At 47.9% G+C, this 14199-nt stretch overlaps 1 protein-coding gene across 8 annotated transcripts in view; it reads left to right on the top strand.

Annotated features, from left to right (window-relative positions):
* RAPGEF1 (Rap guanine nucleotide exchange factor 1) overlaps positions 1-14041 on the top strand; it is a 138504-nt gene extending 124463 nt beyond the window's left edge. For all 8 annotated transcript variants that reach the window (XM_075015093.1, XM_075015092.1, XM_075015089.1 and 5 more), the window contains 10 exons: positions 922-1006; positions 2550-2642; positions 3691-3876; positions 5601-5685; positions 5908-6002; positions 7099-7177; positions 7336-7437; positions 7896-7993; positions 9754-9882; positions 10555-14041. In XM_075015093.1, coding sequence (XP_074871194.1) covers positions 922-1006; positions 2550-2642; positions 3691-3876; positions 5601-5685; positions 5908-6002; positions 7099-7177; positions 7336-7437; positions 7896-7993; positions 9754-9882; positions 10555-10705 — 1103 coding nt within the window. In that variant the 3' untranslated portion in view covers positions 10706-14041. The remainder of the gene's footprint in view (positions 1-921; positions 1007-2549; positions 2643-3690; positions 3877-5600; positions 5686-5907; positions 6003-7098; positions 7178-7335; positions 7438-7895; positions 7994-9753; positions 9883-10554) is intronic.
* Positions 14042-14199: the final 158 nt, after the last annotated feature.

The following is a 14199-nucleotide window of genomic DNA, read 5'->3' as shown; positions in this document are numbered from 1 at the left end:
CCCAGCATCTCCATTAATACTCCTCCAAACCAACCTAAAACAGCTACTGAACTTCCACCTGTAATTGCCAGTCCTTCTCCCCCAGATCTTCTGCAGTATTTCAATCCTAATAGGCAACCTCCTTTTCTTAACACAGCTTCTCTGGAGTGTAAGGGATCAGTAAGGCCAGAATGTGATGGTTTAGGCTGAGACTGTCAAAATCATTTCACCCATGTTCACAGTGGGACTGACTGCTGCTGCTCTCCTTGGAGACGTACCTCTGACTCATGTTCAGATTCCATCTCTTACTCCCTTGAATGTAGACAAAGCCATTGTTGTGGAGATGGTTTGGCACACTGACATGCTACATGCTATCTAGCCCCCTTCTGGGCCAGCATTTACAGTGGTGTTAATTCTTCCCTTTGTTGGAAATAGTATTACTTTTTGCATTCTCAGCAAAGCCACGAGCAGAGCTAGGAAACTGGCCTGAAAGATCTATTGCTAGAGGGTATGTGCTGCCCTGTGCACCTAGGTGTGCTCTGCCCTGTCGCCTCTGTCCTCTCCAGAGTGTCCAGCATGCTCAAAACAGCTGATCATGGCAGGTGGGAAAGATGGATGCTGCCAGTGGGTGGGAGACAGGAAGGTTAAGGGGGCTGCTGATGTACAATTGTGGGTCTTTGGCAATGTAGGTTGGTAAATGCTGGCTCCTTCTCAAACCCAGGTTAGCCAGCCCTTTGCTTCTGCATTAGGTTCCACCTGCTGGCAAGAAATAATACAGCAGTGTTTCTGTAAATCTGGATGTTAATTGTTCTTGCAGAAATCTGCCTCCCCATTACCTATTTTTTCCAACTTTGTAAAGACAGGCTAAATGTTGAATTCAGCGCAGAGCTTGTTTCCTTCTGAAGAAACCACTAACTGAGGTTTTCTTGCCTTCCTCTTTAGATCTGGTCCTGTACTGTGAAGCATTTTTGACAACATACAGGACATTCATTACCCCTGAAGAGCTCATCAAGAAGCTGCAGTATAGATATCCTTCCAAACGCATGCCACCCTAAACCCCACCAAGCCTTGGAGCACTGTATTCAGCACTTCATGGACAGGGCAGGAAATGGCCTAATTCAAAGCAATCTACAGTATATCCAAGCCCACGTGGGTGTCTCACACCCTATTAGCTCCTGGGCAGGAATTCATTGTTTAGAACACAATAGCTTTGCTTCAGTGCAAATCAAATAACAAATTCCAGGGGAGAGATCCAGGCAAACATGGTTTATTGGCCTGGAGCACAAGACTGAGTTTGGGCTAGCCACCAAAGTGCAATATCCTCTGGGTATTTACTTGGGTGGCTAGCCCAAGTCCCTGCCTGTGGGGCTGCAGCCATACTGCTGTATTTAACATGTCAGCTTGAACAGAGCTAGTGTGTTTGTTGTCTTGAGCTGAAAATCATCGCTCACCACTGTTGCTCAGATGGACCCAGGGAAATGGTGTGCAGCTACTGGTGAGAAAAGCATTTAACTCTCCCTCCTGCCACCAAATGTATAGAACAGAAGAGAATGTCTTCTTCAAACTGGAGTTCTGTGTTGTGCTGTTGGTACTGGTATCATGGATATGGCCCTTTACCTCCTGGCAGAAGCATCGGAAGTGATGGGCAGATGTTGTTCCATGAATATTACATCTAGATTTCCCTTCCTGAGGCACCTCCGTAATTCCCTCCGTTGCTGCTGGGACTGAGAAGCTGCACTTTAAAGAAGTACAGTGTAAATACCTCCTGGGTTTTAGTCTCAGAGACGCAGCCCATCACGGCCCTCTTCAGCAGAGGTGATGGTTCTCCTGTTTCTGTGGTGGCTAAGTGTCTCCAGACATAGAATCTTGGCTTGAGGTGAGCAGTGAAATGCTGACTTTCAGCAAGTGCTTGAAACTGAGACACAATCTGGAGTTCTGCAGTCCAGAGCTTTGGTTGTGGTTTGAATTCATTGTTGCTGGTAGTTGTCTGCTCCTCTCTCCCCTCCCTTCCCAGCCCAGCCATCTGGTGGAAGAAATCATCTCCATCCGTGTTGCCTCTTATACATTCCCCAGAGTAAGCACCACAGCCACTATCTTGCTGGATTTGCACTGGGCAGGGCTTTTTAGGTCAATCAACTTTCCTACATAGCCAGCATTGTCTGCAAGTGACAGGAGGTACCCCCGCCATCTGCCAGTTGAAGAAATGAGAGACTGGGTTGGCCTTGAGCTCTGTGCTCTTACAAGAGAGGTCAGAAGGCACTGAGAGACCAAGGGGAGTTCCCGTAACTCGCTGGACTGGCACTTAATTCAGTTGTCGCCTTAGAAATTATGGTTTCAGGGTACAACCATCTTTCTCTCCCTCCCCTAACCCCCGATGCACCCACCAAGTGATGCAAACCCCTCTCTGCTATGTGCAGCCTGTACTGCTCAGTCTACCACCTTTAGTATGTGTGTCCCTCCTAGAAACTGAGTGCTGGTCTCAGTCATGGCTGAAAGCAGGGATGCCGTCAGGCTGCCTGTTGGGGCCTGCCTCAGACAAGAGTGAGTTAGTTCTTTAACTTGTAGCCAACGTATGAGAAGTTCTGTCACTTCCCAGACACATTTAAGAAGCGAGTCAGCAAGAACACCTTCTTCGTGCTGGTGAGAGTGGTGGACGAGCTGTGGTGAGCTTCCCTCCTGGTTTGTCTGGGGGGCTGGGTGAGAGGTCATAAAAATGGAGCTGTATGCCAGCTCTGCAGAGAGAGACCTGAAATGTCCTTCCTTAGATCAATGACGGTGTTGCAGGACTGGGCATTTGGGGTGCTGGCTGGGAAATGCAAGTTCTTAGGGGGCTCTTCTCAGGGAGTCTCACCTGACTTCAGAAATAACCAGTCTGAAGGGAAATCTTTCAAAGAAAGGAAAAGTTGGCCCAATGGTGTACTGCCATGGCCTGGATTCCATTATGTTTGGGGAGAAAATAATTGAATTGTGCGCTGAGCTCACTCTCTGGATGAGAATCGAAGACAGAACAGTAACGGCATTGATTTCTATGGACATCCTTTATGACTTGTCATTGCAGTAATCTCTGCTGCCTTAGTGTCTCATCTGGGACGTTGGGCTTCCGCTCAAGGGTCCCTGGTCTGAGTGTGATAGAGGACTTTGGTCCCTCAGGGAGAGGGAGAGATTACTGAGGTGACCTGCAGTGTACTGCAGGGAAGAGTGCAGCATGAGATGCCTTTGAGCAGTCTCCAATAGCCAGCTGTAGGTACTTCAGTCTCCCCAGAGAGGCTGGTTGTCCTAGCAGCAGCTGCAACAGAGTGAGTGAGCAGATGAGAAATCTAGCGCGCTGTGCCGGGAGCTCTTGACACAGCACATCAGGAAGAGCTACCCAGAGTGGTGGGATTGGGAAAGGATCAGGGGCTATACTGAAAGGCCAGGCCATTAGAATTGCGGGGGCAGGTGGAGAAGGAATGTGATGTACTGTCGTGGGCATGGGCGGAGGGGTGAAGATAACCTTACTCAGGTGCCTGAAAGTCAGAGCCCCAAATAATTTTTTTCACTGCTCAGTTCGATGGGGGAAGTTCACCCTAATTTCAATTTTGGAATTTGGTCCTCATTTCTAGTGCTAAAAAATGGGAGGCCATAATACAAGCTCTAGGTAAATGGGGAATGAATGACATCTTTTACGTCTCATCTCTGACATGCCCCCTGGGTTTTCTATCCATGTCGCAGCTTAGTGGAGTTGACGGAAGAGATTCTGAAGCTGTTGATGGACTTGGTGTTTCGGCTAGTCTGCAACGGGGAGCTCAGCCTGGCTAGAGTGCTGCGCAAAAATATTCTGGATAAAGTGGATCAGAAGAAAATGTTGAGATATGCCAACTCAATCAAACCTCTAGCAGCTCGAGGGGTGGCAGCCAGGTGAGGCGGCCCGAACCTAATCAAACCTGGGGCCTGTTTGTGGGGCCTGCATCTACTTTTTACTGAATGCTGTGCAGTGCCGTGTCAGAGCGTTTGCTTTGTGCTCTGTTTTTTCCTGAGCTGCCTTTGTATATCTGTCCTTGCCCACTGCACATGGGGTCTCCTCTGTCAAGCCTTGCTTTTTAAGGCTCGTGTTCAATACCGCTCCATGAATTACCCTTCTGTGCCGGTGAAGTGTATCAGCAGTGGCTGTGCCCTATGGCAAATCAGTTACCTCTGCAGAGTTCCTCATCTCCGGGAGCATTGGGACTGCTCCTGCATAGTACTGACATACGCTGACACTTCAGCCCATGACATCCAACCCTTTGTTCTTCAAGGGGAGTGATACAAGGGGGAGTCACTGGCAAACATGTGGAATTGAAGCATGAGAGAGAGATTTTTATAGCAAAGGCAAAACTGAGACTTTGATTCGCAGGCCTAGGACACTCCAGGCCCCCATCCTGAGCTTGAATGACACTGGTAAGGTTCTCCTGGCAGGGATCTGTCACTTCGAAGTCCATCCCGTACTGCAGGAGTGGAGCCTTATCTCATTGGGGCCACATGGCAATTTTTTACGTGTTCCAGGGGCCGACTGCAAAATAGCTCCAAACCTGCCACCCCATCCTCAGGTTGAACCCCTCTCAGCCTTAAGACCACCCCAGGATTAACCTGCCTCAGTTGAGAAGCTCCATGCGCTGCCACTTCTCCTCTGCAGGTACAGCCCCCACCCCCATGTCAGTGGGGCTGCGCAGCTCCAGCAGGGGCAGACTTGGCTGCCCCTCCCCCCACCTCTCCTACTCATTTCCCCCACCTGCTGCATGGGCAGCTCCCTGCCCTGCTGTGCTGAAATAATGCAGCTAAATACAATAGGTTTAACGGCTGGATGCCTCCCACTGCTGGCCGTTGAACTAATTAAATTTAGGTCCATTATTTCATCTGCGGCAGGGCAGGGAGCTGCAAGAGGAGTCAGCAGCACCAGTGCCTGGAGCCACAAATGGCTCATTAAAGAGCTGCAGGTTGCGGACCCCTGCCCTAGCCTGACTACACCCCACACCTCTCATTTGGGCCAGCTTGGGTACAATGGTGCCACTGCTGTGGGAAAAGGCTTCACGGGCTGCATTCTGGCCTGCAGGCCATGTGTTTACCACCTTGATCTATTGTCTTGTGTAAATGATCTCCTGGCACAAAATACTGGAAAGCAGCACTCATCACATCTAGCTCAGGAGAGCAGCAAGTGGCGTGTTGTTTAGACCTCACTGTACAATTAGAGATCTGGTGGGCAGAGCTCCTCCAACTGGTATTTTTACTGACATCATAAATGCAAGATGAAGAAAATATGAAGCAGCTGATGTGAGAGTTGGCTGTGGTTTTGGATGTGGAGTGTTTTCTTAGCTTCTGCAGGCAAAGGCTTATTTTAAAAATTTCTGGTGCTAAGTCTCCCCTCTGTAACCCCCTTTTGGCTGGCAGTGTCTGACTCCGGCAATCTGCATGGAATCCTCTTCAGTACAGCTGAAGTAAAGAAGTGAACAACCGGGCCTCTAATTCTCTCTTCAGTTGACTTTCATGAGATAAAAAGAGAGCACCTATTTTAACCATTCGTTCCTCTTCCCTGGGCCAGCGTTATAAAGGAAAGAAAATCAGCCATGGTTTCATTTCCTTTTCTCTTCTCTCCTTGTGTCTCACAGGCCAGGGACCTTGCATGATTTCCATAGTCATGAAGTAGCTGAGCAGCTGACCCTCTTAGATGCCGAGCTCTTCTATAAGATAGAGGTACAGACACAAAAGCGGGGGCTGGGATGGAGGGGAGAGACTTTAACCAATGCCTTCAGCAAACTCTGATGCTATTCTCTAACAGCTGTTAGGCACACACCTGTTGTTGCAGAAGAAAGCAAGATTTGTGTCTGGAGAGGGCTGTAAATCATGGGAGGATGGGGAATTCAAAGACAGATGTTTCATTATAACTCATGATTCATTCTTCGCATTCTCCCCTAGATCCCAGAAGTTTTGCTTTGGGCAAAAGAACAAAATGAGGAGAAGAGTCCCAACCTGACACAGTTCACTGAGCACTTTAATAACATGTCCTACTGGTAAGGAGATTAGAGCAGCAGCCATTGCACAGAACTTAACCTCTAATGTCCCTGAAGCCCAGGAGAATTCCCCTTGAGCTGTGCTACTTTGTGGCTGTTCCTTTCAATGGTTTTGTCTAGTGGTGTATTTCTGGGCAGTTTTTGCTTCCTCCTAGAGCATTCTGCAAAGAATCCTGTGTGACAGAAAACTGAAACCTTGTGGATTTCTGGAGACATTTGAATCTCTGGGCTTTATTGCAAATAACACCGAGATCCTTTTATACAAACATCTGATGTATGTGTATCTTCCCTGCCTCAAACTAAAGTCAGTACAGAAATGAGGGGCCATTTCAAATAAACAATCTGGAAACTGGTTTGTTGGGTAAATTGGTCCCTTAGTTGTTCACATGTGCTATGGAACAAACCAATGGAAAGTGGCACCAGCTTTAAGTGCAATAAATCCATTAGGCTGTTAAGCAGATTCACTTTGCAGCCGTAAGTGATGGAATACTTCCACACTGGTCCATTTTAATAGCAAAAGGCAAGGTGGCAGCCTGGTAACATTCGCTGCAAGAAATAACCTCTCTGTGCCTGTAGGGGAGTTTCCTTCTAGGTTGGGTAACTTCAGACTCAGGCATTTTTGGGAACTAAAGTATTTGCTTTAGCTCTGTAGAGAGGAAAAAGAACATAATTTGAACTTTCCAGCTTCATTGATCTGTTCCTGTTAGCTAATACAGGTTGAATCTCATTAGTCCAGCCCCATGAGCAGCGCCGAACCCACAGGAGGTCAATATTATCTAGCAGCATTACCATATTTGCACTTATTTACTGGGCTCTTAGAAGACTTTTAGGGGTAAATTACAGCTAAATAGCAGAACAGAACACTGAAAGCCGGGATTGGTGTCTGTAAACAAACTTTATGGGAGTGTGGGAAAATTGGCCGCACCCGTGATAAGTGGACATCTGGCTCACTAAAATTATGCTAGACCGTGCATGGATGTTGCTGACCTGGAGAGGTTCAGGCTGTAGTCACTCAAGGGAAGCAGCAGGTATTGCTGGACCAGACTCCAGCTCCAGGATTAAACTGCTCTTCCTCTTTTTTTGCCCATCATCACAGGGTCCGGTCGATAATTATGTTACAAGAGAAACCACAAGACAGAGAGAGGCTGCTCCTTAAATTTATAAAGATTATGAAGGTAACAGCTCATTGCTTGAGATTCACACACATGCTGTTCAGTGCGCTTATGTGTTTTTGCTGCATGGCAGTTGGAATGTGGGACATTCCACTGGGGCAACACTGTTTCCAGAGTGCCTTCCACATCTCTAGAGTCATTGGTCTTCTTCTTCTTTACAGCACTTACGAAAGCTCAATAATTTTAACTCCTATCTGGCCATTCTTTCCGCTCTGGATTCAGCACCCATCCGAAGGCTGGAATGGCAGAAACAGACATCGGAGGTGAGGAAAAGCAGTTTGAGCCCTCTGGGAATTCCCATGTTTAAGCAAGAAAGAGAAACGTAGTTAGGAAGTGAAATGATTCAGTAGGTTTTAATAACTCAAACATCTCCTGGCACTGAAGGATAGTGGATATCTGCTTTGTCATGGTGGATCATATCACAGTTCTGGAAATCTGTATTTCGTGTCCGCAGTGACAGCTGCAGGGAGGCAAACAGATCACAGGCTAAGAAAACATCTCTTACAGAAGGCAAGGGTTTGAGTGCTGACACCCTGTGGGCCTCTGTATGCCTAGTTAAGGAGAGGGCCAGGTCCTTTCAGTGACTTGCAGTGTTGCCATTTTAAATTCACTCTCTGGTCTACTATGGTCTTTGGGGATGTGATTTCTTTAAATACATGTACCCTGCTACAGAGGTGGCTTGTTAGCACCATGAATTCATGTGTGTTTTATGTCCCACTAGGGCCTGGCAGAGTATTGCACCCTCATTGACAGCTCCTCATCCTTCCGGGCCTATCGAGCGGCTCTAGCAGAGGTGGAACCTCCCTGTATACCTTACCTGTGAGTAGGTGTCTTCATGGGGGCGGGAGGGATCACTGGTTTGCCTCTCCTTGCGTGGTGTCTGTCTTCAAGCAGATTCCTGGCAACTTCCACTCAGCTGTGCATTTGTCTTTCATCGTGGAGTGTAGGACAATATAACATGCAGAGTGCAGGATACGACGCTTACTGCAAGCCTTCCATGACACAAGGCTCTTGGGTTCTAAAATCTTAGGAGGAAGGTTCCTTCCATTCTTAGACGATCAAGAACTGCTTTCAAGCCACACTGCTGGGAGCTAGAGTAATGACATACCAGTTCCCTGTGACGTTTCATGCTGTGTAGTCCCACTGCTTTCTTAAATATACTTTTATACCTGGGCCCTTCAGGCTCTGGATTCCTGTTGGGACTGAGAAGGTGCAGTGCCCATCCCAGAGCAGCTCATCCCTGGGTTGGAAATGACAAGGATGCCTGGTCTTGGTACAGTTTTCCCAGTGGGCCTGTGCATTCTCAATGTAACATGGCTTTGGGTTTCTCCAGCCATAGTTATCTGAAGATCTCAAGCACTTTACAAACATTAATTAACAAAATCGTTCAACTCCCTGTGCTTTCAGCAAATGGGGAAACTGAGGCAAAAAGGCAAGTTAGTGATGACAAGTTGAAATCAAGGAGTTAGAACTCTCAGAACAGTGAGATAGTCCAGACTTCCTTTCAAGGCTGTGTGCAAGAAAAGAGTTTTTCTGTGAGATGTTAGAAGTTAAAACAAAAAAGCAGTCAAGTAGCACTTTAAAGACTAACAAAATAATTTATTAGGTGAGCTTTCCTAGGACAGACCCACTTCTTCAGACTATAGCCATACCAGAACGGACTCAATATTTAATGCCTTAAATATTGAGTCCGTTCTGGTATGGCTATGGTCTGAAGAAGTGGGTCTATCCCACAAAAGCACACCTAAAAAATTATTTTGTTAGTCTTTAAAGTGCTACTTGACTGCTTTTTTGTTTTGATAGTATATAGACTAGCACGGCTCCCTCTCTGTTACTATGTTAGAAGTTAGTGTATTTCCCATCTCCTGAGGCTGAGTTGATTCAGAGCTGCACATGGGCCAGACCTGGCTCAGTAGGCTGGAAGTTTTTGCAGAAATGTGTCCTTTGTGATTTTTCAGAGATGGGATTAAAGTTCTCACCTTTCACTGCCAGGATCCCATAGTCTGAATGCCAGACTTACTGTCATTTTATATGGGCTTTACCCATGTAGGTCCAGCCTGCCCCAAGTGGTGGAAAACATGTTGGAGAAGAGAGTGCAGAGGCTAAAATGGCTAATCTGTTAAGGACCACTGAAGAATGAGACAGAGCACAAGAAGGGAGTTGTGGCCACAGTGGATGGAAAACATGATTCGGTGCCTTCTCCAGGGTGGCTGTAGCCGGCCAGGCACCCAGAGATAGAAACTCCTCCTTTGCAGCAGACTTGAAGGAATCTGAAATCGCTGCTCTCTGCCCCTTTCTTGCAGGGCGATGCTGGCGAGCACGTCTTGTGCCAGCTTTATCTAGTCTACTCCCAACTTGCTGGAGTAAATAATTTTTCTCTAATTCAAACCTTGGTCACCAGTATTGCTGGTTTAAGCATTAATACTTCATCTGTAGGATCCCGAGAGGTAACTGTGACAGCAGCACTGAAGAGGTGGTTGATTTTTTTTTTATTGGCCTTTCAGTGGCTCTGCAATGCTAACCTGGAGCTTTGTGTTTGTCTTCCCTCCTCCCTGCATGCTCCACCTTCTCTCTGCCAGGGGCCTGATTCTGCAGGATTTGACCTTTGTCCACCTGGGAAACCCAGATTACATTGATGGCAAAGTGAACTTTTCCAAACGCTGGCAACAGTTTAATATCCTCGACAGCATGAGGTGCTTCCAACAAGTGTAAGTACAGCCAGCTGCCTGATCTGCAGCCGTGAGCAGGGACTTGGAACTGCCTTTGAGGTGTTGTTCTAACTCTGCTTTGGGACTTGGCCTGGGGGATGCCAATGGTGCAAAGAGGAAATCTGACTCAGAGAATGGAAGTGATGTCAAGTCAAGGGTTTAGAGGACAAACTTTGAGAATCCTAGAGATGCTAGAACTGTCAGGTTGCTTTTAGTCTCACTCTTTTGAGTTCAGCTACAATGCCCGCAGTGTGTTTACCTACTACGTTATCCAGCCTTGTTTTAAGGTCCCTCACAGGGAGCCATCCATCACTTCTCATCTGCGGTGATTTATTCTTTCTGTCCATCCTCTTTGTAGCTGCTGACTCTATTGTTCTCTAGATGTTTATGGGTTTTCCTCCTCCTACAGTATTTTAAGATGTTTGCAGTTATATATGGCGTGGATGGCAACTATCAGTTGTGGTGTTCTTTCCCTTTGTAGAGATCAGTACCCCATAGTGCCTTTGTTCACCAATACTCTGGTGTCTTCAAGCAGATAGACCTGTTGTGCAAGGCTCCAGAATTGGAACATTGACTGTTTCAGAGCAGATAGTCTGGGATTGCCCTAATGAGGGGGTGGTTCTTGGGGTAAGAAAGATGAGGTGTTAATTGTAGTGTTCTCTGGTTTTACAGACATTACGACATCAAAAGAAATGACGACATAGTCTCATTCTTCAATGACTTCAGCGACCATTTGGCCGAGGAGGCCTTGTGGGAACTGTCTCTCAAAATCAAACCGCGAAACATAACGAGGCGAAAAACAGACAGGGAAGAGAAAACCTAGGAAGAGGGGAACCTGAGCAAGGAGAATGGCTCCGTGAATGCACAGAGGGCAGCTACGCGACTGGAGTAAACACTTAGGCCTGTTACTGGATGATGCATCCTTCCTGCCCAGCTGGCATCAGTCGCTTGCTTCCTGGGTATGTGGAGGCTGGATTCTCTCAGCAGAAGAACTCTCTGTGAACATGTGTGTGTCTCATCAGACAGCAACAGCCAAGGAAAACCAACGGTCATTTCACTCTCCTTCCTCCACCTCCTGTCTCTCCACACCACGTCAACCCGTGAGGAGCTTGCAGTGGAAAGAGGCTCCCCTGGAGCCATGTTACTGGTTTGCCAATTGATGTTTTACATGTATTCTGAACTGCTCTCGCTTTTGTCTTCAAGCACCAGGGGGCAGCAGCAAGAGCTCCGCAGCCGTGAGCTGCATGTCTATGGATTGCAATGCACCTGTGCAGCAGACAAAAACCATGCAAGCCCTGGATTGTTCCCTGTTACCTTCTTGTCACCCATGCAATGTGGTCGTGAATCACTGTTTCCCCCAGGGACAATGGGGTGACAGGCAAGAGGGGAGAGCCTTGCACACTCTCTGCCAGAGACGCTCTATTTTGTGTGTGTTTACAGGGTTATTAGAGCTAATTGCCCCAGATCTCTCTAACCTTCCTGGGAGGAAGGCAATCCCCCAGATATGAAAGGGGCACTGAAAACATGGGCAACGATTGCTATATCCAGGCATCACGTCCTTCCTTCTCCCAAACTTATTATTTAAAAAGACAGTAACTCTCTCAACTCCGGAAAGGTTGACTAGCCAAGGTACTGTCGCTCAAGTACCCTGTGAGCCTGTATCCCTTAGTGATGGTACTAGCTACTGCACAGTAAATACTGTAGTGTATAAGACTGTCTGTTTGTAAATACTAGTATTTAGAGTCCACAGCAGGCAGAGGTTGATGCATGTCGAAATGCCAGCAGGTTTAAAGGAAAACAAGTGCAAAACGGTGTGTGTAAATCCACAGCTAGTGACAGTGTCTTTCCAGGTGCTGGAATAAGGGAGGCTTAGGGCAGGAGCGCAGTCTAGAGGGGCACGTCTGGAGCCAGGAGTATTTCCAGAAGTGTAAATGCTAAAGTGCAAAGGAAGGGGCCTGTGTTTGGTGCTAAACCTGGTCATCCTCTCTCCCTGACTCGCCTCGTGGGGTTGGTGCCAGAGCTGTTTATGGAGCCCCCTCTGCATAATCTTCGGTGCTGTATTTTGTGACCTTTGTGTTGGAAAAGCTAGAAGGCAGCTTTGGAGCTGGCAGAGTTCTGTCCCCAGTGTAGCCGAGTCAACATCCAGTGAGACGCAGGCAGTCCAGCCCATGATGGGCAGCTAGCACGTTATGCACCATGTAAACCCTGATCTGGTCCATGTGCCTTACTCAGTTTCTCTTCCCCTTTTCCCCTACAGTCATGCCCTCAGGTGACCAGTCCTTGCCACCCGTGCGGCGGGGGCTGGCCGATTCCCACCCGTGATCTGTCCGTCCTTCCTCAGCCATTTACAGTGTTGGTCATGTTTTCAGGAATGTGTTGTGTATTTTAATCAGCCTCACAAGGCCTGTCAGTGCAGTTCTGTGTCCCATAAAGGGAATAGAGGTGTGACCAAGCGGTCGATAGACTATTCCTGCCTGGACCCATGCAGCTCCTAGGAGAAGCCTTTCAACACAGAAGACCTTGAATCTGAAAGAGGAAATTTAACAAGTGTGTCAAGCCACATGTTTTGGTTATGTGGCTAATTTGTGAGTTTTTGAGCCAGCTGCTTTGCACGGTAAGTCTGTGCGGTCTGTGAAGCAGCAAATGCAACCCACTTCTTGGGCCAACTCCTCTGCTGTTTGGTTCTGAACGTGTCACTTTATTATTTAAGGCGTGTGTTGTAGCGTAGGTGATTTATAGCACTATTGTGTGTGTGGTCGTGTTGCTAAAATTGTCCTTTCATTTCAGTGTGTTCCAGCTTGGTGCCTCGTGTGTGAGTGTTGTGCCCCTTCTGGGTTACAGGCTGAGGCTCCCTGGCACTGTCCCACTTGCTGCTGTGGAGAGAGGGAGTGGCAGGGTGACAGGCAGGCAGATGCTCCTTGGTGGAAATGTCCCTTATCCTAAAAGCTACCCCCAAAGGCTCATGTCTCTTCTGGCTTTTCCATGTTGCTGTTTTCAAGTCCCTGTGATGCAGCTAAACTGCGGACAAGACCCCCCCTGAACCAGGCACAGAAGGACACAAGCTCCACACTGCCAGATCCTCATGAAAGGTTCACCACTGGTGTGCTTGCTGCCTGCCATGTGGTTGTGTGCTAGCTGTACAAATGACCACCTGGGAGAGGGCAGTTGATTGACAGCTGCTCCTGTGACCCAGACCACATCCACACAGCGCCAAGGGCAAAGAACTCTGGAGAAGAAGAAACTGGAACTGGGCAACAAGATGAATCACTCACTTATTGCCCTGTTCTGTTCTTTCCCTCAAGCTTCTGGCATTGGCCACGGGCAGAAGACAGGATACTAAGCTAGATGGGCCATTGGTGTGACCCAGTAGGTTGTTCTTGTGGCCCTTTGGTGCCATCCCTGGGTGATCTGCCAAGTGCTGGCTTTCCTCTGATTTTATGGTTGTGCTTGTAGTTTTGAAGGGGAGCCATCTGCCTTGGCAGAAAGGGGGACTCACTTTATGGACTGGCGCTGGAGCGACAGCATGAGCAGAACTGGAGGGGTAGGGGGCCAGAATGTTCCCATCATGTTGACACAGGAGCTTCGGTAACGTGCCGTGTATTGGTTCTCTGTCAGTGGCTGGCCTTGCAGGTCTGAAGGGTTCACTCCTCTGCTCTAAGGCCTCACTGTGATCACAACACAGACTCCTGATCTGTCGACAGGGCTGTGACTGTGATCATCAGTCGTGCTTCTTGCAGGCAGAATCCTTAGGCCATTTCCCCTCCAGGAGGAGTGGGGGATTTTTAAAGCACTGACTGAATACTCAGACAGAGGCCAAATAAGAGATGATGCCAGTTTGTACATTACTGCTGAGATGACAGCAGCTGTACCCAGAGATGTGTAAGTGGGGAGCCCTGTGTCACCCCAATTCTGCTGGGCAACGCACCAGCCATGCTGTGTCTCCTACTATCCCAGAGAGTTACATTGTATCGTCTGTTTACCACTAAGCCAACCCTGACCAGGACATCTTCCTGCAAATGTTTCAAACCTGTAACTTTTGTATTAAAGCAAAATAAATACCAGTAAACGACCCAGCCTAACCATCATGTTTACAGTGCATGCAGCAGTCTGCGGATTAAAGTGACAATCGAATCCACTTCTCCAGCTGGTGTGGCCTCTTGTTTTCTGTGGTTTTCCTCTGCCTGGTCTCATTCTTCTGTTAGCCTTTCATTTTCTCCTGGTAAAGCGTATAAACATCAGAGCTCGGACATTCTTCTTCCCCCTCCTTCCCCAGCACATAATTAGAGAAACACTTGCCCCCTGAACTTCCATATTCAC

Source organism: Carettochelys insculpta, chromosome 21 (genome assembly GCF_033958435.1).
Source record: "Carettochelys insculpta isolate YL-2023 chromosome 21, ASM3395843v1, whole genome shotgun sequence".
NCBI lineage: Eukaryota > Metazoa > Chordata > Testudines > Carettochelyidae > Carettochelys > Carettochelys insculpta.
The sequence above is the reverse complement of the archived record's forward strand: the minus strand, read 5'-3'. Positions and strand labels throughout refer to the sequence as shown.